Source organism: Chelonia mydas, chromosome 6, assembly GCF_015237465.2.
Source record: "Chelonia mydas isolate rCheMyd1 chromosome 6, rCheMyd1.pri.v2, whole genome shotgun sequence".
In the NCBI taxonomy this organism is placed as follows: domain Eukaryota; kingdom Metazoa; phylum Chordata; order Testudines; family Cheloniidae; genus Chelonia; species Chelonia mydas.
Window position 1 is genome coordinate 102,806,087 of NC_051246.2, and position 25,759 is coordinate 102,831,845.

Genomic DNA, 25,759 nt, shown 5'->3' on the forward strand with positions numbered 1-25,759 from the left:
CATTTTCCCCCTTCTACACACAGGAAAACACATTCAGAGATCAAGTGATTCAGCTGAGGAGCATCGTAGTCTAGCAAGTTAGACTAGAAATCAGGAGACCTGGGTTTGACTTGCCCATGTAACTATGGGCAAGTAATTTTAATCTTTCAGCCACAGTTTCCCCATCTGTTATGGGGTAACGATATTCAACAGGGTGTTTTGAGGTTCATCTAAATAAACTAAGCTTAAAACGTTATGGCAAGTGTGACACATGGCTAAAAAGGGTTAAATATCCTGCAAAATAAATAACCCTCAAAAGACATGTGGGGAGATGTTTGTTTTTCTGTAATTACAAATATAGGAGTAGGGTCAACAATGTAATCAACAGTCCCTGTCTATGCTGCATTCTGATAATTCAGAGGTCAAAAGAAGATCCTAACATTTAAATGAATTGTAAACATGGGATATCTTGGTATTCATCTCTCTTTGAAAATGTACTGTGAATGGTGGAGGAACAAGCAAATGGCCTTATGCTAATTCTTATAGCTAAGTACTGGTTATGGACCTCCTTCAAAGTCATCCTAATTACCTTTTGTTCCCTGAGGAACTCCAACTTGTCAAATGACATGAAATTGTATAAAAGATCCTTGGATCCTGATTCTGTCATCTCAGATCTGCTTAGGCTACATCAGGGGAAGTCTGAGTCACAAGACTGAGGTCCCAGTTATGCTGGTATGCCCTGAATACGATATTTGGACATTGGACTATAAACTACGAACTATTTCTGAAAGAACTCTTTGCAACTACAAAGCTCACCATCTCAGCTATGAATCTGCACCTAAATGAATTGAACTCATTTCTGTATGTACACTGATCTTTTAACCATCTTTTAACCTCTTGTTTTTTAATAATTTTAGTTTACTTAATAAGAATTGGCTGTAGCGTGTATTTGGGTAAGATCTGAAACATTCATTAACCTGAGAGGTAATGTGTCCAATCCTTTGGGATTGGTAAAACCTTCTCTTTTATGTGATGAAATAAGATTTACAGAAATTTTCATCATATTTGATGTGGGTTCCTGCATGGAGGCCTGAGGCTGGATTACTTTAAGGGAACTGTGTCTGGACTTCTGAGTAAGCAGTAAGGTAATAAAGAAGCTGTTTTATGCTAGCTTGGTAAATCTAAGTATTGGAATATCCACCAGCTTTTTGGGGTTTGGCTGCCCCATTTTTTGCAGTGCACCCTAATTGAGTTACCATAGCCAGGCCCCACTAGGACCACAGTCACAGCAAGTCTGCAGAAACATTTAGCACTGTGGTCACTTCTACAGACTACACAGTTACCAAGAAAACATGACCATTATCTCCATCATTCTTGCTTTTGTTTGGTTTAAGAAGCTTGGATCCATTGACTGCAGATTAATAAAATACACATCTGTGTGCCTTACCAACTCTGCCTGGCTCTGATGAAAGCCTTATAGCGCTCACTGTGCTACACAAAGTTGATACTTATTTCTGCCCAGTTCATAGGGTTGGGTATGAATACCTAAGCAATGTGTGTGGGTAAGAACACCATGCATAAATTGTTTTTAATATCTAAATTTCTCCATGAAAACCTTTCAACAAATGCACAAATTCAAAACAAGACAGATTAGAACAGATTGGGAGTTTCTTGGCAAAACCATTTTGCAATTATGAGCCAAAATAATTAGGAACATGTTTAAGAAACTAAGTCACCACTATTTTTTCAAATTTGTATCTTCCAAACAACTTGTCTGCGCGGCCTCAACCTTCAGAAAAATTCTACTCTGGCATAAAATCATACATGTGAAATTTTAGGTGAAAAGATTTAGGGCACATTCATTCTTAGTTACAGAGGCTGGAGTCTTAACAAGTAAAGGCGTAACAACTGGGTAAGAATACTCAGTACACCTTGCTAACTTCAATTCAACTTTGCTCAATTAGGTACTAAGGTAGTTTGTTACATTTACACTATAAGTTCTACAGTAATAAGTCTAAAGTTCACATTTTAATTGCAGAATATCAACTTTATAGCTCAGCCTTCCAAACTCTCTTAATCTCTTGCACATAATAAAATATATATATTAAAAAAAAAAAATGCTGAAAGCCAGTTTCAAGTCAACTTTCCACGTTAAAAAGTAAGAGCTTCAGACTTACCTGTAACATACCAACTATTTCCACTTTATTAAAAAAAATGAAGGAGTGAAGTGTTGACAGCATATTTTCTTCAAACACTGAGGGAGTGGGTAGAACCATATCTTGGATATACTGTACTCTGTATGTTTGATGAATTTTTTGCTTCAGCTCTGGATCAGATATAGGAATCACCTCTTTAAATTTTGCTGTTTTTGTCAGAAATTCCCTGTGTTTCCGTGACGGCGATAAAGAAGGATCATATTCTAGGCATCCAATTACGTCCATTATACATTCCTCAGAAAACATTACTTCAAAAAGTGCAGTTCTGTTCAAAAGGAAGATTCCCTTGATAATTTCATACAAGTGGTGTAGTCCTTCAAGGTTCTCCAAGTCCTCACACACATGAAAAATTTCTAAGAGCTTTTTAATATAGCCCTCATTTTCCAATGCTAGTGCGAGTTTTTCACGACGCAGTGGGGAAGGCAGTGAAGATGCCACAAGTTCCGCAATTTCCTCTAGCCGATTCAATTCACAAGATGGCAATTCTAGACCTGGTGATGACATATCATCAAAACGCTCCTCCTCAGATTCATCTACAAGGTCCTGAGTAATATCCACTGAAGGATCTTTTCCTTGAACCTATTGCAATGAGACATTTTTTGTAAGTAAATTTTGTAAAATTTCTACTGGCAATTTAAAAAAAAAAAAATTTCTAAAGATGTGCATTTCCAGTAAGGGACAGAGGGTGAAGGAAAACAGCAAAAAGCCACACTACACTCCTTGATGGTACAAAGACTTCTAATCATATTTTTATTAAAAGCATGATCTGGAATGTCAATTATTCTACAGTAACTCCTCACTTAAAGCGTCCCGGATAAAGTTGTTTCATTGTTACGTTGCTGATCAATTAGAGAACATGCTCGTTTAAAGTTGTGCAATGATCCCTTATAACGTTGCTTGGCAGCCACTTGCTTTGTCCACTGCTTGCAGGAAGAGCAGCCCATTGGAGCTAGCTGGTAGGGGCTTGGAACCAGGATGGACCGGCAGCCCCCCGCATCAGCTCCCTGCTCCCCTATGTTCCCTGTGCAGCAACTGCCCAGCAGGCTACCAATTGCCAGTAGTTCAGCTATCCCTTCCCCGACTGCCATGTGCTGCTCCTGCTCTCTGCCTTGGAACTGCTCCTGGGAGCCTCCTGCTTGCATGGGATGGGGGAGAAAGAGGTGGACTAAGGTCAGGGTGTCCCCTTCCTCCTACTCCTGCCCCCCACTTACCCCTTCTCCATATAGAGCAGGGGGGAGACACAACAGGACTCAGGACTGAGAGAGCTGGCCGCAGCTGCTGTCTCAACTTCCTGATCTTTTTAAAGGCAATGTACTTAGAATGTGGTGCCAGCGTACTTAAAGGGGCAATGCACATCTCTCTCTCTCCCACACACAGGGTGTGTCTCTCTGTCTGCCATGCTGTCTCCCCTCCCTCCATTCCTGCTGCCTTGTACAGTGTGAGGCTACATTAACCCTTGAGGGCTCAGCCGAATGCTAGATCATTTAGCACTATGTCATTCCCTGGGAAATATCCCACCCTCTAACTTCACCACCTCAACCAAGCTTCACAATCATCATTGCTGTGTACAGTATTAATTTGTTTAAAACTTACACTGTGTGTGTGTGTGTGTGTGTGTGTGTGTGTGTGTGTGTGTGTGGTGAAAAAAATATCCCTGGAACCTAACCCTCCCATTTACATTAATTCTTATGGGGAAACTGGATTCGCTTAACATCATTTTGCTTAAAGTAGCATTTCTCAGGAACATAACTACAACGTTAAGCGAGGAGTTACTGTACTTCCTGGAGCCAAAAATAAATGCATGAATAAGAGTTTGCCATTTAAATACAATGCAGTTCAGGTTCTGATGTGCTTTTGAATCCTGGCATAAAAGGCACAGTATGGGACATTGAACACCTTCATTAATATACGATTTTGAAACGGAGTAATTTTCTGGACCAGATATTTAATTGTATTAGTCTGTATAAAGCTGAATACTTAAATGTCAGGAAACTGGAAATACAGGGAATAGAGAAATAGCAGAATTTTCTGAATACTTCAGGCAAAAAGGAAGACATTATTATTATCAGCACTTCTCAGGTGCCCATCACGAGAGCTTGAAAGGTCCCCTTGCCCAAGGTGAATAAGAAGTGTTCCCAGGTGAACAACACATCTGCAGAATCTAAACTTTCAATTAAAAATATTTTTTCTAACACTTATGATTTTGAATATAAGGTTCTAACGCAAATAGATATTAAACTGATGCAGCGCAATCTTCTTAAGTTTATATACAACTTGTTCAACTACCTCTGCTGCTGATCAGAACTTTCCATGAGCTACACCAGAATGAACTGACCAGAGTCTTGTCAGTGTTTATTGGTATTTCTTACATCTGTGGGTAGTAGTGAAAATGACAAGAATCAAGTCAGTTTTATTCTGCTGCAGTTTGGGAAAACTGAACATCAGCAGAGACAGGCACTGGTGCTATTCACTGAGAAAGAGAACTCAAAAATGAAGGTTGTTTCCAATACTGTGCCCTTTGTTCAATATATCTGCAGTAGCCAAAAAAACTGAGGGAACAGAAGAGGTTGACACTCTCACCTCATTGACGCAGCCAGGAGGCTAGTGGAGATATATAACAAACACCTCATCCTTGCAGCAGCCAGAAAGAAGGCTATGGAAGAATAATGAGAACAACTCTCCATCCTCATAACAACCAAAGAAGGCCGAGGGGAAGGAGAGAGAGACTCAAAGGCTTCAAATTTGGATGCCTTCCAGCCACAGGTGGATATAAAAGGTGGGGCCTCAAAACACAGTCCAAGGACAACAACCTGGCAAGAACACTAGCACATTCAATTTTTCCAAAGCTGGGAATGATTGACTTTTCACCTGAGTATTCCCTAGGAACAGTGGGTGCCACCCTATCTTTTGAATCTGTCTATAGCTAACAGTTTTAATCCTCTGGCAATATTTCTGATCGTGGGTTCATGGGTGGGAAAGCTCAATGGGCTAAAATAGAAAAAATGAGATGTATGAAGACATTGATCTCTGGAGAGAAGAAGTGGAAGGACAAAATATACAGGACAGAAGTAGAACAAAGAGCGGAGAGAAAGAAAAGAGACAGATAAAGGGGTGGTGGGAGAGATAAGGGGGCAGAGAGAAAGAAAAGGGAAGCAGAGATGGAAGAAGAGACACCCCATGGTTTATTACAGAAAAGAAAAAGAATGAAGTGAAGCTAGGAGGGAGAGAAAGTAACATCAAGCAAACGAGACATTAGTAATAATATTCAATGAATTTATTTGATTAATCCTTTGGGTGGTATTCAAACATCTACATAGCTGGACAAATGCTATTAACACTGTGGAATACAGCAGATACATACAGTCAATATATTTTCTGTTATTCAACCAGCCCTAGTAAAATATATTAAAAATTGTATTAAATAGAAAGTTGATTGACATGTCACAATTAAAATGCAGTGTACGATGAACAGTTTAACTGCTTTAAATTGAAAAGGTCAGAACTTTTGGGGGAGAATATAAAGGTACAGATCTGACTCCCAACCTAAAAGATGTCAAATAAATCTTTCAACCCCTGCCAGTCACCACAGGGACTCCATCACACACATGCAGAAGAATAATCCACCCAAGTAAATTAACCGAGTTCCCCTCTCTCTGTTACAGCAGAAAGGCAACTGAAACAGGAGGGTATGAGAGAGAAGAAAGAGAAATGCACAGATAAGAAAAAATTATATGAAAAACAGGAAATGAGGAGAAGCACAGGAACTAGGAGAGAAAACAGACTAGCATTAAGAAACCTACAAAAATGGAAAAGATAACAGGTAGATTAAATCAAATACAATCTCTATTCTATAGTTACTTCTAATGTTGAACTGCAGTTTGAAACTATCTCCCACCTTAAAAAAAAAAAAAATGAAGTAATTAGTAACTAATGAAATCATTGTTATGAAACCTCATAGAATCATAGAAGTGTACGACTGGAAGGGACCTTGAGAGTCATCCATCCAGTCCAGTCCCCTGTACTCAAGGCAGGGCTAAGTAAAACTCGACACAGACCTATGTTTGTCTAAACTTTTTCATGAACCTGTACTTTGTGCAAACTTTCCTTAGGGAAAGTGTGGGTGATCTCAAAGATACTTTTAATATATTTGAAAGCTCTCCTCATAACTGTAACTGTTAAGCTTAGCACCAGACTTTATGGGGAAAGCAGCAGTTTCTCAACTACCAAATATGTAATTTTTTTCCCTCTGTATTTTTACTTACAAGTACTATGCTTAATCTCATTGTTAAAACAGTCCATAAAAATCAAAGGCATAACATTGCAACATCCAGATAATCTTCCATTTTTCAAACATACCTGACATATTTTTTCCCATATTTCATCACATCCAGCTTTTTCTTGAAAGCTAAGTGCCAAGTCATAATTTTCAGCTTCAGACCACACAATCAAAGTGTCCTTGAAAGAGATGGAGTTATATTTTAGCTATAACAGGTTTTAAAAAATGTTTTAAAAAAGAGTGATCTATCAGTTATTTTAACAAGGCAAATGTGAAACCAAAAACCAGAAGGACAGTATAACAATACATATTCAATCATCATATTTTAAAGTTATGTTTGAAGCTTCTAGGATCTTGAAATAGTCACATTTTATACAAACCAAAATAAACTAAGTCAAAGAATAAAACTGAAAACTGTTTCAATCTTACTTTACGCAACTAAAAATTATATTTGAATAATGTAAATACCATTCTTTAGCTTCAGGATGTAATTATTCTCCTTCCGTCCCTAATAAAACATGCTAACAAGTACACTACATCAGTTATATTAACTAGACTTCCATGGGACTAATGACGGTGCATAAAATTACACACATGCATAAGTCGTGTGCAGGATCAGCACACGATAAGCATGGAGCTAATTTATTGGGTGTATGAATGTCTTTTCTACCACTATACTCAACTGTATGCCCTCCACTCCTTTATTTTAAATCTGAAAGGATATAACATTTACCAGTTTGCAAGACCACAAAACTTGGTTAAAATGGCACCAAGTTGTGCTTGTCTCTTACTAAGCCTGTGACCATGTCCAAGTGTTGCCCTGTCGTTTACGGAAATCAGCATAGTACATGCAGGGGTATTAAACAGGCATAGAAGCTGATAATCTGGTGTACCTTTTCAAACAAAGGTATCAATTCTCTCTCTGAGCAGGGCTATGAGGCAACATATTGCTAAAATTAACAGACTGTTAATTCCCTTTACATGCATCTCGGTATAATCTACTTTATTTAAGTAGTGCATTCAAGTTTAGTTTGCAGTGTTGCAGCTGTGTTGGTCCCAGGATATGAGAGTGACAAGGAAGGTGAGGAAATATCTTTTATCGAACCAAATTTTGATCATGGAAGGGACAAGCTTTTGAGCTTCACAGAGCTCTTCCTCAGGTCTGGAGAAAGTAACTAGAGTGTTATTTAGGAACTTCTTTTTCTCTTCTTGTACCGTTTAAAAGAAATATGAATTAGAGTTATACAGCTGGCCTGATAAAAGACCACCTTTTGTAGTCAAATGCAAAAATATACACTCACTCATTGGATATATAAAAAATTAAAACATCAGAAACTCTTTTCTGATCAAATTCAACATTTAAATCTGAAGCATGCTATAAAACAGAATACCTATGCTACATTACGCATAACCTTGTTTAGTTTACTACTCTCATTTTTAAAGGAGTTCATTTTAAATTTGTCATAGTGAGAGGTTACAAGAGACTTACATTATTAAACATTTCATATGTCAGTTGGGTTTTTGTTTACTTCAACAAGCATTAAATGGATAATAACCATAAAAGGGAAAGTGAGCATTTTTATTTTAAAGTGAACTTGCCAGAAAAATATCTTCATTTTTGCCTCTACCCATTACCCAATCCCCAACGCTTAAAAAAAAAACAAAAACTAGTCAAATAGCACAGCACTACTATCCTGCTCCACTGTGAGCGAGTCAATCAAGAAAATAATATCCTTTTGCCATTACCAGAGCAGCTATTCAGCTTCAAATATACCATTGGGTTTATCTTGCAAACGGCAGTTTACCTTTTCTTTTTCCAAAGGGTTGGGGAAGAGGTGGTGGACAGAAGGAAGAGATTTAGCAAGCCACCTCCAAAATACAAAAGGAAAAAAGTTGCAATGAATGATGTATCCTCATGCGAGACAGATTACAGTGGAAATGCGTTGGTGGTAAATTAGCAGCACATGGTGCTGCTGTCACCTAATGAGGAAGGAAAATACACTGCCTATAATTTTTAGGAGGGGGGGGGGGGAAGACAGTAGGAAAGAAAACTGAAGATCACTGAAATAATGACATAAGAACCAGATATCAAATTGATGTTTCTTCATCACAGTTTCTTATTTTACCACCACCTAACTGAAAACTGCAGTTAGTCTATGAATCTGTATCAAATTCTAGCACTACCTATACTGAAACTTTTGTCAATAATACATAGCAATAGCACCCACAGACCCCAATCGGAATCAGATCCCCATTGTGCCAGGCCCTGTGTTTATTTAAAAGATTAATTTCACTTTAAATAGTAATGCTAACTTGATATAGACTAGTACAGTAGATAAAATTCTCATTTAATTGGGTGCGGTTGGATTGCTGGAAAAACCATTTCAAAGCAGAAAGAAGTCAATAGGTAAGATGCATTTTTCCCCCTCTGTCAAAGACATGACCATCAAGACTAATAGGGAAGTTACTCATAACAAGAAGGTCAAACATAATTATTCATATAATAGTTTAACATAGTGGTTCTCAAGCTTTTTTCATTTGCAGACCTCTAAAAAATTTCAAAACGAGGTACAGACCCCTTTGGAAATCTCAGACAATCTGCAGACCCCTCAGGGGTCCACTGACCACAGGTTGAGAACCACTGGTTTAAACACAATTACTTCTGTTGAACAACATCAGCTACTGCTTTTCAAATAAGGTCAAGCAATATCCTTTCTTTTCCTAATATGGAGTCTACTTTTTGAAAACATTAACTAAAGAAATTACTAGCAAGAATACTTTGGATAAGGAAACATCCTTTAACAGCTTTCAAGGTTGCTTTGTTTAAGTTCATAAAAGCAACATTCCATTTATCATACTAGTGTTTCCAAACTTTGTTAGAGCTACGTATCTTACTGCCTTCAACTCTTGTCACATATATATTACAAATGAATATATAGTCTTCTCATAATAAGTCTCGAATAAGCCACTATGCTGTTATGCTCCTAACTGCTTTGGAATTAGACTATTTGTGGTTTCTAAATGGCAAATGAATTTACAAAAAAATGCTTACCTACCTTTCATAACTGTTGTTCTTCAAGATGTGTTGCTTATGTCCATTGTAAGTAGCTGTGTGCGAGCCGCATGCACAATCTGAAGGTTTTTCCCCTAGCGGTGCCTCTCGGGTCAGCTGTGGAGCCCCCTGGAGTGGTGCACTTATGGCAGTGAGTATAGGTCCCTGCCGACCCCCCACCTCTTCAGTTCCTTCTTACCAGATACTCCGACAGAGGGGAGGCGGGTGGGTCTTGGAATGGACATGAGCAACACATTTCGAAGAACAACAGGTATGAAAGGTGGTTACACTCTTTTTTCTTCAAGTGATTGCTCATGTCAATTCCAAGTAGGTGACTCCCAAGCAGTCCCCCAGAGGAGGGGTCAGAGTTCACCGAGCTGCCAGCTGTAGCACGGCTCTACCAAATGCAGCATAGTCTCTCGCCTGCTGAGTGATGGCATAGTGCAATGTAAAGGTGTGAATAGACAACCATGTCGCCGCCCTGCAGATGTTCTGAATGGGGACCTGTGCCAGGAATGCTATAGATGAAGCCTGCGCTCCTGTGGAGTGCGCTGTCAATGCAGGGGACGGAATCTTTGCCAGGTTGTAGCACATTCTGATGCAGGCTGTGATCCAAGAAGAGATTCTCTGAAATGAAACAGGGAAACCCTTCATTCTTTTGGCAATAGACATGAAGAGCTGCGTCAACTTCCTAAATGGCTTTGTTCGCTCGATGTAAAAGGCTAATGCCCGTCTGACATCAAGAGAATGTAGCATGCGTTCCTTGTCATTGGCATGCGGCTTAGGACACAACACTGGCAGAAAGATGTCCTGATTCGCGTGAAATTGTAAAACTGCCTTCGGGAGGAAAGCTGGGTGCAGCTGCAATTGGACCATGTCCTTATATAAAACGGTATAAGGGGGCTTGGACGTCAAAGCCTTGAGCTCAGAAAGCCTCCTGGCTGATGTTACAGCCACTAGGAACGCCACTTTCCAAGACGGGTAGAGCAGAGAGCATGTTGCTAGAGGCTCAGAGAGAGGGACCATAAGCCTTGAGAGCACCTGGTTAAGATCCCATGGAGGGATCAGTTGTTTTACTTGGGGTACCATCTGTCCAGCCCGTTGAGGAAACGGCCAACCATAGGGTTAGTAAACACCGAGCATCCCGTTGAGCCAGGATGGAAAGCTGAAATTGCCGCCAGGTGCACCATTACTGACTAAACTGTCAGCCCCTGTTGCTTCAGGTGAAGCAAGTAGTCCAGGAAAAAGGGAATCGGGACTGTAATAGAGGAATACCTTTCTGGAGAGACCAAATAGAAAATCTCTTCCACTCTGTCAGATGAGTGGTGTGAGTGGAAGACTTCCTGCTGCCAAGGAGAACCTCCCAAACAGGGTCTGAGCAGGTAAGTTCAAGCACATTCAGCCATGGAGTTTCCATGCTGCGAGATGGAGAGAATCTAGGTTGAGGTGCTGGAGGTGGCAGTGTGATCAAGTCCAGAACCAAGGGCAAAGTCATGAGCGTATTCACTGACAGGTCCAGCAGAGTGGTAAACCAGTGCTGACATGGCCATGCTGGTGCTATTAAAATCAATGACACTTTCTCTCGCTGGACCTTGTGGATGAACAGGAAAGGCAGGAATACGTACATCAGGCGCCCTTTCCAGCACAGGAAGAAGGCATCCGCGAGTGAGTCTGGGCTGTGGTTCAGGAAGGAGCAAAGGTCCTCCTGACCTTCCAACTTACAGAGGTCCTCCCGTGCAGGTGCTTCCCGCGCAGGGGCAGATGCGGTGCTGGACACAAACTCTGTGCCGGTTCAGTGCCAGCCTGGGCGCTGGGCTCCAAACCCCTTGGTGGTTCCCTCACCATGGAAGCAGACAGAGGTCCCCATCTGTCCGAGGTGACCGAAAATGACCTGAAGCTTGGCCCGTGGGCTTGATGATACGCCCATGGGGTCCAGAACAGCCACTGAGTGGGTGCCTGTCACTGTAGCGGCCCGGGCATCATCAGAAGTTGTTGTGTCTTGTTATGCCTGGAGTGATGAAATCAGTGCCAGATGCATCTGGAAACATATGATTCCAGCTCCGACTCAAGAGTCTGATCTCTGGTTCCACGGCAGTGCCGGGCAGGACAGTGCTGGTGCTGAGGCGAGGACAACCGGTGGCGCAGCATGTCCAGTTTTCCCTTAGACAATCCAGCCCTCCTGCGCAGTGCTGGAGCTGCCAATGCCAGCACTCTCTGTGTTGCCTGCGCTGTCAGCTCTGCCGGCGCCGGGGAGTGCTGGGTTGCCATCTCTATGCGGTTCCTGGAGGCTTCAAATGTGTCAGGAATGGACGGCATGTTCAACACCCCAATGTAGCTCTCCCATCTCAGGGAGTCCAACTGAACTGGATTCAACGGTTCTGCCTGGCGGCCAGAGTCAATGGCTGTCCCTGAGCAGGAGCCGAGTGTCCAGAAGTGGGATGCATTCCATGGGCCCCATCACGCTCCACTGCTCAGACTGTTGGTGAGCACCCCCTTTCATCTCTTCTCTGTTTATGTAGCACTGGCGAGTGAAATCGGTGCTGAGAAGTCACTGAACTTATCTTCAGTACCAGAGAGCGGTGGTGCCATAGGTCTCTGGGCCCCAAGTCATTCACCGGCACCGTGGCCTCCCTTACTGACGCAGGCCAGTGCGCTCCGCACCAAAGTGCTGGGCTTGGTTTCCAATGCAGTATGAGCCAGCTAGAGATGGAGAGCTGACTCCATAAGGAGAAACTTAAGTCTAAAGTTTCTCTTCTTAGTCCTTGGGTGCAAGCTCCTGCATCATTTTGCTGTACGAGAAGGGTGATCGTGAAGTTCTAAAGAACTGTCATCCAATATGCCTGCTCTCACATGTCTACAAGCTGTTCACCAAAATAACAACAAACCGCAGAGTCTGGACAAGCAGCAGCTGAGAGAGTAGGCAGGTTTTTGAAGGAATTTCAGCATAATGGACCATATCTTCACTACAAAACAGCTATTGGAGTGCTCAAGAGAATACAAATTCCCTTTATGCATTGCCTTAGTCAACTATAAAAAAGCATTTGACAGCGTAGAGATCGATGGAATGCTGAAAGCTCTTGCAGAGTAGGGCATCGACACAAACTACAGACTATTAGAGGAAGCAAACTGACTGCACTACAGGTATAACTCTGTTCGACACTCCCCTTCGCAACCCAGTCAAAAAAGGTGTGAAGCAAGGAGACACAGTTTCACCAAAACTCTTCACAGCCTGTCTTGAAATGGTAATGAGGTGGATGAATTGGAAGAAGAAGTTGAGCAATAAGTTTATTTGGGCCAAAAAATTAACATGTGCCATGATCAGGATGCCTTGGAAACAATTCTGTAGTAAGATGAATCTTGTAGCAAGAGATGCTGATCTTAATTCTAGAAAACTGACCGTGTTCTGTAGTCTTTTCCTGCACTAGTACTGACATGTTTAAAGGATCATCAGCTATCTTTGCAGGCATCTATAATCAATTCTGAAGATGTAACAGAAAAGACAGCTTAATGTTACTGAGTCATATAATCTACCATCTAATGGATACCGTGACATGATGTTCTGATGACATGCTGTAGCCTGACCTACTGGTAAACCAAGTTTCAAAAAATATTCTCTGAAGCATCAGTTATGTCAAGCCAGAACACCACGTTCCCTCACACAGATAGGAATGAATCAGTTTCAGCTTATACCTACTGAAGTAATCTTCTGGCGATATTGCTAATATGACCAATGTGAATACTTTTATTCTGAATTTGGTCCCATATTATTTGCTCATCCTGAAGGCTCTGTAAATTCACTTTGGGTCTCCTGAAAACTGCAAAAAATATTAAGTACATATCTACAAGTGATTTTTTTGTTGCATTTGCTCTATTAGCTCCTATGTTCAATAGCTGAACTTTTGTTTTTAGTTGCAGTATATTTCAAGAACGTGGGATAGAATAACATATTCCAGTTTAAAGAAAAGGAGTACTTGTGACACCTTAGAGACTAACAAATTTATTTGAGCATAAGCTTTCGTGAGCTACAGCTCACTTCATCACAATGGGAGCTGTGGAGTCAGCGCTCAGGGTGGGGACAGCGTGCAGAGACAGCCCCCCATCCGAGGCCGCAGCGGGTTGGACTAGATGACCTCCCGAGGTCCCTTCCAACCATGATATTCTATGATTCTATGATATTCCCACCAACCCAAGAGTACTTTCTGTATTTAGTGGACTAATCATTTCCATCTGCCTTTTCTGTTTGTAATCCTAAATTTGTTATTTATTTTTACAATTGCTTTGATAATTGGTTTAAAATAATCTAAAAATGCACTCCATTCGTTAACAGTATAGTATTAAAAATATACATTACTCTCTATAGATTAAAGGTACTGTATTACGTAGCTGAACTGTAGTGCTTGTCTACATTCGAATATAAACTCTTTAGTGAATGGACCGTGTCTTCTTCAATGGATTAAATAAGCCAAAAAAGAGAAGTCTTTTTTTTATTGGTCAAGCAAGTCATCAGTCATATGACTCTGGGACATGTCTTGCCACAGCAGAGGAACTGCTAGGAGAAGAGGTGGCAATTTTTCTGCTTTCTGATAGCAGTTTTGAATTTCTCTCCTTTTTCTGAGTACAGGGAATTCGAAGAATTCAGTTTCTTTTCCTAGCTATTTCTGCCTCCAACCTCATTTTCTATATTTAAAACACTCCTAAAGGAAGAAGGCATGCCAGGAAATTTGCTATTGAATAGGTTGTCTAAAAGATCCAAAATCTTAATAATCTTTCCATAGAGTACAAAACTGAACATATTACACAGTATTACTACATCAAGTATGCCTTCTTAGGCTTTTTTTTTTTTTAAATGCAGAGTATTTGGAAGTTTCCAGCTAATGAGAGTATAATTAAGCAATGCATTATGTTCTTCCTGCTATGGTGAACTTTGATCAGAAACATCTTGAACTAAAAGTAAATAGGAACACGCTCCAAATGCTTGTTACTCTCACATACCCAGGAAGAACTTCTGCCAATAAGCTTGAAGTAGGAGGCCTTAAAAGATTTAGGCTGTGACTGACAATTCTTGAACTTTATACATAAATGTATAGCAGAACAACCCTTTAGTGAGGCTTGCTAAACTTTTAGAGCATGATTTTTATGGTATGTTTCGTCTGGTATGCCAAGTGTAGAACTGACTGGGAACCAGTTCAGCCCTGAGAACATGCTGAAACATCCCTGAGGCTACTCTAATTTGTGCTGGATGGTAACAAAACTCCTAAGAGGCCAGCCAAAGATTGCTGGAGCTGCAAGAGCAGTCCAGCAACAAACCCAGTACCTGGAACTGCAAGGAGGTTTGATACAATCAGCCAGGGATTCCTTCCACTTCAGGGGAAACCCCTGCTGCTGAATGAAGCCGGCTTTCTGGCTCCCTTACCCCAGCAGATTGTTAAAAACCCTCTGCTTACAGGTACAAGGACCTAACCCTATGAACGAGAGATCACAGAACTCAAGCACAGAAGGGGGGCCAATGGTAGCTGAACTACAAATGGGCTATTTTGCTAGGGAAAGATGCAGCTGGAAGGTAATACAACGGATGTGAAGTCCATGTGAATATCCAGGGATCTACAAGCAAGCATTTTCTATACATCTGTGGACTCCACATCAATGAGATACCACACTACACGTCCACTGTACCAGCACTGTACCAGCACTACTTCCTCATGAAAAGAGACGTGAAAATCACCACAAATTTAAACTGAATTTTTGACTTAATTCTCCTATTTCAGCACAATTTTTTGAGGAAGAGACTAATCTGGATAAGCTAGAACAAAGCCTAATAAGAGTGGACCAATATCACACAGTAGAGATTCTTGCCAGTACCCCTGGAAAAGCAATGGGTGCAGGAACAGCAGCACAGACATTTTCCAGGAGTGCTGTGTACGGAATGATTGGAGGAAAAGAAAAGCAGAAATGAAGAGAGAGACTGGAAGGGTGAAAATGCATACAAACCAAATGAGGGAGCTGCACTATAATGGTGATGAGCAGGTGGTTCAGCAACAAGTGATGCCTTGTTCTAGGCCAGGAGGCTCTGCACTTGCAGCACTTAATTTTTTGGTGACAGAAAAAGGGCTAGGAAAAAAACAGCTCACATTGCTCTTTAGAGGTGGACTCTGGAATATACATTACAGAACTGAACTGTGAGTAACAGTGGTGGGGCTGCGCTGGTGTAAGCATCAACAATGCAGTATGTTCACAAAAGTCAAGCTGTTGTGGGTGCAGATCCTTTAGGGTTTGGCTTAACGCCCACAGAAGTATTCTGCTATGTCACAGCAGCTCTACTGCTCTCCAAGTACCTATCCCACTGCTCCCACACAGCTCTTCCAGCAGACATATAATCTCTACAGTATATAGCATACACATGCACCTGTTCACTCTCATTTCTGATTTGTTCCATTATCTATTTCCTGCACAAGAACACCACAGATTGTGAGAGGCACAGAAATACCATCACACGTTGTACAGGTGAAATAGCCAAGAGTCAGGAGTTCCCTATGTCAGGTCAACTCTGGGACTGGAGGCCCAGCATCTGACAACACTCAAATTAAGGTGCTTGATTCAATTATTGCTACAGTTTTTGTTATTGGTTTTTTAAAATTTTTCATTTTCCCTATATTATTCAGAAACAGGTAATATCCAGGCCCAGGTTTGGTGGTGGTGATATCCACACTCAAGGCCACTAGACATAGCTCAGCCAATTTCCACTCTCACCTCCTAACCACCCACCTACTTCAGTAAAGTCCCCAAGGATATAGTGGTCCTCCAGCCAAATGGGGGGGAGTGGACAGCATTGAAGAGTAGCTCTGGGAGCAACATGGAGAGATACACTGCTGTACTTGGAGCAGGGTGGATAAAAATCAATGATTTAAAAAAAAAAAAAGTGGACCTAAAGATAGTTTTAATTAAGACACATTATAGCTCAAAGATATCTCATCATGGAATAGGGATTATACATTCTAATTCTATAGTATAAGACAATATTCATGTAATGTTTAAGAAAAGTTTTGTAAATGAGTTCCAACAGTTCAAGAATTAGGGACCCAATCTTACGGGGTTCCAGGGGCTTCTGTACAGATTTAGGTTAATCTTTCTATCTACGCAATGGGACTCAGTGTTCAGTCTAGAACAGGGGCAGGCAAACTTTTTGGCCTCAGGGCCAGATCAGGTTTCCAAAATTGCACGGAGGGCCAGTTAGGGGAGGCTGTGTCTCCCCAAACAGCCAGGCACAGCACAGCCCCCGCCTCCTACCTGACCCCCCTGCTTCTCGCCCCCTGACGGCCCCCAGGGGACTCCTGCCCCATCCAACCCCCTGTTCCCTGTCCCCTGACGGCCCCCAGGGGACTCCTGCCCCATCCAGCACTCCCTGTCCCCTGACCAGCCCCAGATCCCCAACCCTGACTGCCCCCTGCTGCCCCATCCAACCCCCCACTATCATTCCTGAGTGCCCCCCTGGGACTCCTGCCCCATCCAACCCCCCTGTTCCCCACCTTCTGACTGCCCCAACCCCTATCCACACCCCTGCCAATCCCCCTGAACTCCCCTGCCATCTATCCAACTCCCCCTGCTCCCTGCCCCCTTACCGTGTGGCCTGGAGCATCGGTGTCTGGTGGTGCTACAGCTGCGCCGCCCAGAGCACCAGGTCAGGCCGCAGCTCTGCAGCTGCGCTACCTGGCCGTCCAGAGCATTGCACCGGCGGCATGGCGTGCTGAGGCTGCGGGGGAGGGGGAACAGCAGGGGAGGGGCCGGGGACTAGCCTCCCAAGCCAGGAGCTCAGGGGCTGGGCAGGAGGGTCCTGTGGGCCGGATGTGGCCTGCGGGCCATAGTTTGCCCACCTCTGGTCTAGAAGATACCATCGGAAATGCTTAGTTTTGCAGTTCTCAAACTGTGGATTTGTGTCTCCAGAGACAACATGCTTGTTAACAGCAAAAATGTTTTTAAATAAATAAATATAAAAAGGTGAGAAATAACAGACCTCAACCCTATTGTCCCTCTGCAAATTTGTGTACACAGAGTCAATCTCTTATCTCTCTCTAAAAGTGCTAAGTTTCAAGAAGTTCAATGAACAGAAGATTGTTGGGGGCAGAATAAATCTGGACAAGGAAAAGAAGTCTGGAGATAAATGTGAGACAGGAGGGACAGACAGTAGAAACAAAAGTGAAACTGTTTGAGCAGCATATTCCAGAAGTCTTGAGGTCTTTCTGAGTGTAGTCTTCATTGATTTGACATCTACCATCGCATTCTCTCCCTAGAAGGAAAAACCTATAATGGCAGCAGGCCGTAAAAGAGACCCAATTTCGGAATATTTTAACGAAGTTCTTCTACCTGTGGGTAAGACAGGCATGTGTGCAAAACGCAAACAGTGCAACAAAGAAATGCAAAGTCTGGTTGGCCAAATGAAACAACATCATGAGAAGTGTTCCTTCTCAGGAGGAAGCTGCGTTGAAGATGATGAAAGGAACATCACTTTAAAAATGTATAGTGTGTACCTTCTAAAAATGAAACCTACATCTATCTCTGAGTTGTGAAGAATATGTATTAAGGTTATAACAACCAACAAGAATGCACTTTTATGTAGAAATCCGTGATTAAATCGAGTCTTCCTGACTAGTCAATTTGATTTAAATCAAATCCACCCTGACTTGAAGGCAAGAGGCGGCACATGGGATAGGCTTGATGTGTATCTGCTAACCAATTTCCCTGTTCTGTTTTGTTTTTCAGAGCTCCAGGATGTGGAAAACAGCCCTAACAGGTTAAAAAGCTAAGTCAGCCCCCAATTAAAATAATTATGTTGTGGAATTTCTCTACACGTATAAGTGAATGTAATCTAAAAAAGCTAACTTTTGCTTTTGGCTTTCCAGGAAAAAAAAAAAAAAAAACAGATCTGATAAAGTTTGGTATAATATAGTTCTGTTATCTTTGTGTCCTTCACTGATGCTCTGGAGGCTGGGGGAGCAAAACCAGCAAAAGCTGTTTCTGGGTCTGCATACAACCAACTTGACAAGTAACAATAGAGTTCTGAGCTGTGAAAACTGTCACTGAAGTGTGAACAGATTTATTCTTGGATAGCAATATTTGTACCACTAGTGTTATGCGAGTGATCTCTGTTCACACTGACACTAATGCAGTTGAGACAACAAGGCAGCATTTCTGGCAGCAAATCTAATCCAAGCAATGGTTCCCAATCATGCACATCAGCAGGAGCACTTCTGTGTGGACACGAGAAGTGTTACACACATGCTAAGGAGATCACAGAGTGGCTAACATGACGAATTTCATTGGTATAAGGTAGCCCTGGATGAAAGAGAAAGTTATTGTTGATAGGATCTAACCCTCCAAAGCTGGAGTAAATCACCACAGTGCACGTGAGGTGAGACTTTGCAGAAGGAAGTAAGGGTACTGATGGAAATAGTTACTTTAGAAGGGGGTGTGTAGAGGTGTACTGGACAGGGAAAAACCTAAGAAGAGTTGAGACAAAAAGAGTAGAGGTGAAGGAGAGAATGAAGAGAAAAAGAGGACAGAAAATCTGTAATTTTAAATTATATTTTTGGCTACTGATCCAGTTCAAAAAAGGGTATCACACTATTGTAATTGCAGTCAAATGAAACTAAGAAATAAGCCTGTCCTCTTAAAAGTTTGGAACCCCATGTCTCATTTCACAGGAAGGAAGAGTAAGTAGATTCCCTTCGACAAGTACAAAATTAAACTCCTAATCAAGCAGTAAGTTCCAGAGGTACAAATGCTCTAGACTATTATTTGCAGAGGAAAAAAAAAAAGGTTTTAGGACAACTAAAGGCCAAAAATGCCAAACAAAGACAATTTTACAGACACATTTTTCCTAGATATCATGAGCTGCATTACTGAAGCTAGCCTCTGTCTACAACACAGTAGAAAACCGATTAGAAAATAGGCTTAATTTGCATGAACTAAGTTCAATATAACAATAACCAGCGGACAGCAGCATTTGTCCCTTTCTAGTATTGAAAGAATATTGTGCTTTTCAATATACACACCCATCAAATTCCATTTTAATTCTTTAAGCAAAAAGACTCTCCAGGCTAGCAATGCACACAACTAACTAGTTTAAGATGTGAAAGTCTTACTGGCAAAGAACAGTCAACCCTAGGATCGCAAAAAAGCAGGCAGGCATCAATATTTCATCTATTTGTTTAGAAAGAGGTAGCATATTTTGGGCAGAGTTAATCTGTATGCCTTAAAACTTTGATCACCATCTTTCTAAGCAATCAACATATAGATATTTACAAATACATATCTGAGTAAAAAGAATAATATATAAAATACATTTTTTAAGTTAAGGGACAATCAAGTTATTTGAAACGAGGTCTGTTTCAAAAAGGGATTATAAATAGCTTCAGGTAGTATAAGGTCTCAAGAACCCCCTGCTAATTTGTAATTTTACAATCAAAATGCTGTTTTTCCCTATGTTTTGTTGCTGTGTAAAGTACACAAAGATACTCACACAGGAAACTGATTGGTTGTATGATCATACACAAAAACACTGACAAGTATTTTCTCTCATCTTTCAGTTACAGTAACAGATAGCATTACTTGTAATAAAGGGTAGTAAACGCAGAGAACATTCATATTAAAGAAGTAACAGTCTCCCTTTAAAAAGAAAGGCAATATAAAATAATTAGAGTTTACCTGTTGCTTCTGGTATGCAGTGTTTGGATTAATTTTGGACTCCAAAAGAAGAGAACCTGAAGGAATTAAAAAGAAGAAAGTTCTGTTTTACTTCTACAATTGCATTTGTGAATTCAATAATGGGGATTGAAAAATTCTCTTTTCGGTCACTGATACACTAAATACACATTAAAAATACACACAACCTAAGACTATGTTCAGAACCTCATCCCCAATCCTGCAAACAGGTACGTAGATGCTTTATTTTACTCACATGAGTAGTTTCACTGACGTCAACAAGACTCCTCACAAATAAAGTTAAGAACACACATAAGTATTTGCAGGATTGGGGCCTTAATCTCCATAATCTATTTTGACTTCATTATTTCCTACCCCAAACAGCATTTATGGGTGAGATGATCAAATTAGAAAAATAAATGGTTCCTAAGATGTGGTCCACAAAGCACTTCCTGGTGGTCTGCAGACACCTCACTGGTCACATGATGCTGGCTCTGCTTGTTTCCATCTGCTAAATCTCATTAAAAAATTCATGATCCATGTCAATTTCTTGATACTACTTTTTCCATGGAAGCAGTTACTGTAGTTGCCACAAAAATGTTTTCTATCACCAGGGGGAGGTAGTCCACACAATCACATTATAAAACCAGGAATTACCAGTAACCTTAAAAGAAATCTAAACAGGTAAAGATATGGAAATGCACAGTTAAGGCACCCATACAACCCTGTGACAACAGGCAGAGTTAAAGTTGTATGGGGTGCCTTAAGTGTGCTTTTCCATACCTTTACCTGTTTGGACTTCTTTTAGGTTAACCTTAACTCTGAATTTCCTGGGTTTTTAGTATAATTACAACATCACTAATATTTTTTTATTTCGTCATTCTTACCCATAAGTTACTGGTATGCATGCTTAACCTTCACTGAACCTTACTGTCCTGGAATTTAAGAGAAATTAAAATACTTAAACCCGTTTTTCTTAGTGCAAATCTCTGAAGTTTCTAAAAGGTGAGAAGCAATTCTCCATGAATAAACAGAATTTGAAAAGGACAATTGTAATTAAAATGGTCATTTCTGAATCTCATGGTGGGAGCCAACTTTCTGAACTGATCACCAGAAATTAATGTTCAATACCTGAACAGTTCATTAATTATAAATCCATACTTTAAAAACCTATGTTAACAGTATGGAGAGAATTACTGAAAGAATCTTACACTTGTTTCTCACACTGTCAGTCACAAACCCTGGGTTTAGACATACAGTCCTTATCTGAAGGATTTCCAGTGACTTCAATAAGAATTTTGGTTAAATAAGGACTGCAGAATTAGACCATACATTACTTTTTCAGCAAGATGGCTACTAAAAGCAGTAGAACTGAATACCAATGTTAATGATAGTTCCTCCTGTGATAAAAGTGCTTCTTACTGTATAAATTTAGAATGTTACAAAATATTGATATTCAAACAAGAGACACACAAACCACGTCAGTAACAGAATATGTAGTTTTTAAAAATTACAAATACATTCACTTTAAAGGAGACACGGGTGTTTTTTTTTTTTTTTTAAACTTACCTGCAATTAGTGTACTACTTATTAACTCTAAGGCCTTGTCTACACTATAGTTTTGTTGACAAAAGTTACGGCCCTTTAAACCACCCTCACATGTCCACACTATGCTCCTTGTGTCAGCAGAGCACACCCACACTAGCAGCTCTTGCATCGACATAGAGCAGTACACTGTGGGTAGCTATCCCACTGGGCAACTGGCCACAGGGTGCTTTGGGAAAGGTTTGCAATGCCTCATGGGACAGGTACAGCATCACATGATGCACATCAATCTGATCGTTCCATGGGCATCCTACTAGATTACCAGCTGCTTTTCAACTGAAGTGGGGGGAGAAGGTGGGGAAAGTGTGTGACGGAGTGTATGTGTGTGCACGCGCAGAGAGACAGAGTGTGAGAGATGGGGAAATGTGTGTGTTGGGGGAGGGAGGGAAGAGGAGAGCGAGTGTCGGAATGCAGTCTCTAAGTTCAGACAGCTGCAGAAACCAACAAATCCTGAAGCAGGCCCCCTGGCTCATCAGCCCCCCCGGCTCTGCACAGCACAACAGTCTCTCCCCTCTTCCCCCACCCCTCAGCAGCAGCCTGCTCTGCCTGCCTGCCAGCCAATTCCACATTAAGGGTTCTGTAATTCCCTCAGAGTTCTCCCACAGCCTCCTAAGCTACCAGAAGCAGTATCCTCAGCAGCTCCATGCGCTCTTCACAAACGCTGAGGAATGTCAGCTTCCCAGAGCTTTGAAAGGGGAGGGATGCATGCCTGTGTAGCTAGATGCAGAGTAGCAGAGTTCAAAGGACTGAGCAGAGCAGTCATGCTGGGCGTTGTGGGATACTAGGGAGGGCAAGTTATGTCAACATAACGAACAGCAGCCTCTACACTGATGTTTTAATCACTTTAACTTTGCGACAAAAAGCTGCCTTTTGCCAACAAAACTATGTAGTGTACACAAAGCCTAAGTCCCAAGTTCAGGATTTTGTTTGCCTTGCAACCACCTAAAAACTCTCCTGAACTGTTGATGATTCCAAAGAGAGATGGTTGTTCATATATCATCAACTGTTGCATAACAGAATCCTCAACTCAGATGCCAACAGGTAAAGAAGAGGAGAAATAGATTTTCATGTGTTTTAAAATTTAAATCTATTTGCAAGTTTAAGTTCACACAGTACATACTGTGGACCTGAACTATTTTTTCCTCTCAGAAGTTTTGCTGTATATAAATATTCTTTTGTCAGCTAATCATATATCTGCTAGCCCAATTCTTTCTTTTTCTAAGGAAGTTGTAAACAGCCTTAAGCCATCTGTGAAGTTCCTGTCACACACTGACTTAAAAAAAAAACAACAAATCAAAAACACATACCCACTGAACTGATAAGTCCTTTTTGATTATAAAAGTGTGTGTAGAAAGACTAAGGGCCCATCTACACATGGGCCTATTCAGAAATAACTCCATGTGTGTACACTCAATCCATGTTCAACAGGGCACTCTTATTCTGGAAATGTCCACACATTATTCAGGAACAGCTGTTCCTGATTGTCTTCATGAGCAGACAAGACCTAAAAGGACTCTAATCCAGCTATTTGATATTAATTCAGGATTTTGATATGGATCACTACTATAGAGGTCTCCTCAATATTTTTATATTTGTAAAGGAACCAAGGAGGATGAAGAATCTCACTATAAAGAAGGTTTCAGAGTAGCAGCCATGTTAGTCTGTATTTGCAAAAAGAAAAGGAGTGCTTGTGGCACCTTAGAGACTAACCAATTTATTTGAGCATAACTTTTGTGAGCTTCTGTTCAAACACTCACCTTGGTAAGTAGCAATAACAGGAAAGAACAGCACAAGGGAGCAGAACAGAATTTTGCAGTAATGCTATGTAATTTACTTCAGTGTGGCAGACCTTAATTTTAAGTTTTTTAAAAAAATTGTGTAAATACATTACATGCAAATGTATGTTTTCCTCATGATTAACTTAGTTACAAAGTCCTATTGAACCAGAAATGTTAAGCACTAGAATGTGTGTCCCATTTAGATGGATAGACGTGATAAATATCAACTTGTGATAGGAGATTATTTCTATACAACTCATTTTGCTTTTGGGAACCCAGTTGTGCAGTGCGTCTTTAACTGCCATCCTTGTGAAAAGGCAACAATTCAGCATTATCAAAACAAAATAATCTCTCTTACAATATGGAGTGGGAAATATTGTCGGAGTTGGTTTTTTTCCCTTAAGCAAGGCTACCATATAAAGCAATCACTGGTAATGTGTTCAATGTACATTAATTTGTATTAGGTGAAAGTCCATGCTGCAAGGATAGCAGCTGGGCCAAGTAACCCACTATCTGCGCAGTCTACATCATATAACCAATTGAACTGTTGCATGCAAATTAGCTGTAGAGTATGGGTGGCAACTGGCTGAGTTACCTCTGTAATCACAACGGTCTTGGGCTCTTGGCATGGCATAAATACACACCTAACTGTAACTGAAAGCCCATGCTTTGTGCCAGTGTAATTTGTAAAGTCAAAATGGGTGCGAACTTAGAAATCTGACAGTAATGGACACAAATCCCAGTGATGATTGAACCTGATGATAGTTTAAACAAGAAGAGCTCTCATGAGCCTTAGCAGCTTCCATGACTTCACACCGATTAAACAGACATACTAGGCTTTAGAGTGACACAGTCAGACTTGGAAACAACTTCCAAAAGGTATGGTGGAATTAAAAGCCACTAGAAATTGTTAAGCTATGTGTCTTCATGAACCCCTATTGGACAAACTCTACAGATACTGGATTTCTGAAAAAAGTAAAGGGAATACGCGAGATGACCTTGTGCGTGTGATTAATTCTATGACTGACAAGACAGTATACAGAATGTGGAAAAGTTATTCAAAACAAATACTTAAGACAATAAAGTCCTTGCCTATGTCGGACAACTCCTTCCAGGCTATCAAAAAGGTCAGTCTTTATTACCTCTTTTTTACTGTTATCACAAATCTTGCTTTCTTCTATTCTGTACCTGATGCTTGCAACAGCCTTCCAAAATCTATTTGTCAAGGCTCCAACCTTACAATTCAACTCACTCCTACTCATTTATGCAGTCACCTAGCAAAAGCATGCGTCGTTTTCACACTTTTGAGAGACTCAAAACATTTAAACCATATTTTGTTGTAAGAATGAATAAATGAGTTCTCTGTAACCCATGACCTCCCTCAACTCCACTCCACCTAGGAAATATGATGGACTTGTGAGGATATTATAATGGGCCTGACATTCCGGATAGTTACTCAAGTTAATAAATACTCTAGTAGTTAAGTCAATAAGACTACTCATGTGAAAAAACCCACTACTTATACACATAAGCTTTTGCAGGATAAAGCTCCCATACAGTAAGTTCTTTGGAGGCAGGAACCTGAAGCACATTTGTGGATAGTAAAAATAGTAAATAATAGGTATGGTAGTGATAACAGAAACATTAACAATGTCAACCTTCATTTAGTAGGTCATAGATTGCAACTAACAAAATTTCTTGTTTTTAATTACATGAATTCTCCACTCAAAATACTGGATTCCAGTCCTGGTCTTTTGAATAGTATAATTAAAAATATTTTCTTGGGTTTAATCAATCTTGTTAGACATGTCTAATAAATTTGTAAAATATACCTTCCATTTCTTGGGGCTATCATAGGCTATGGGTGTCCTATAGCTTTTGTCAGCATAACTTATGCTGCTCAGGGGTGTGAATAAACCCCTCCCCTGAGTGACATAAGTTACTCTGACATGAGCACTGGTGTGGACAGAGCTATGTCGGCGGGAGAAACAACTACTGTCTAGGGCAGAGGTGGTTTTATTATGTTGACAGGAGAGCTCTCTGTTGTCGGCATAGTGTGCCTTCACCAGATGCACTGCAGCGTTGTACGTGTAGACAAGCCCCTAGAATACTCTCCAAGACTTTATCCACACTACTTTTTGAAAGCGGTTATAGCCTG

The 25,759-nt window shown here is 40.8% G+C and overlaps 1 protein-coding gene and 1 long non-coding RNA gene across 6 annotated transcripts in view; one reads left to right on the forward strand and one right to left on the reverse strand.

Annotated features, from left to right (window-relative positions):
* PPP4R3A (protein phosphatase 4 regulatory subunit 3A) overlaps positions 1-25,759 on the reverse strand; it is a 73,202-nt gene that overhangs the window by 39,971 nt on the left and 7,472 nt on the right. For 3 of the 5 annotated variants that reach the window (XM_007055447.4, XM_037900842.2, XM_037900841.2), the window contains exons 2-4: positions 20,222-20,277; positions 6,552-6,650; positions 2,157-2,774 (exon numbers count right to left, since the gene is read on the reverse strand). In XM_007055447.4, the coding sequence (XP_007055509.2) occupies positions 2,157-2,774; positions 6,552-6,650; positions 20,222-20,277 (773 nt within the window). Of the gene's footprint in view, positions 1-2,156; positions 2,775-6,551; positions 6,651-9,527; positions 9,687-20,221; positions 20,278-25,759 lie in introns of those variants that run through there. The other 2 variants (XM_037900843.2, XM_037900844.2) reach the window with 2 other exon arrangements.
* Positions 385-24,958, forward strand: LOC122466170. The gene is made up of 3 exons (XR_006291485.1): positions 385-613; positions 22,140-22,144; positions 24,946-24,958. It is a non-coding gene; the product is annotated as an uncharacterized LOC122466170 (long non-coding RNA).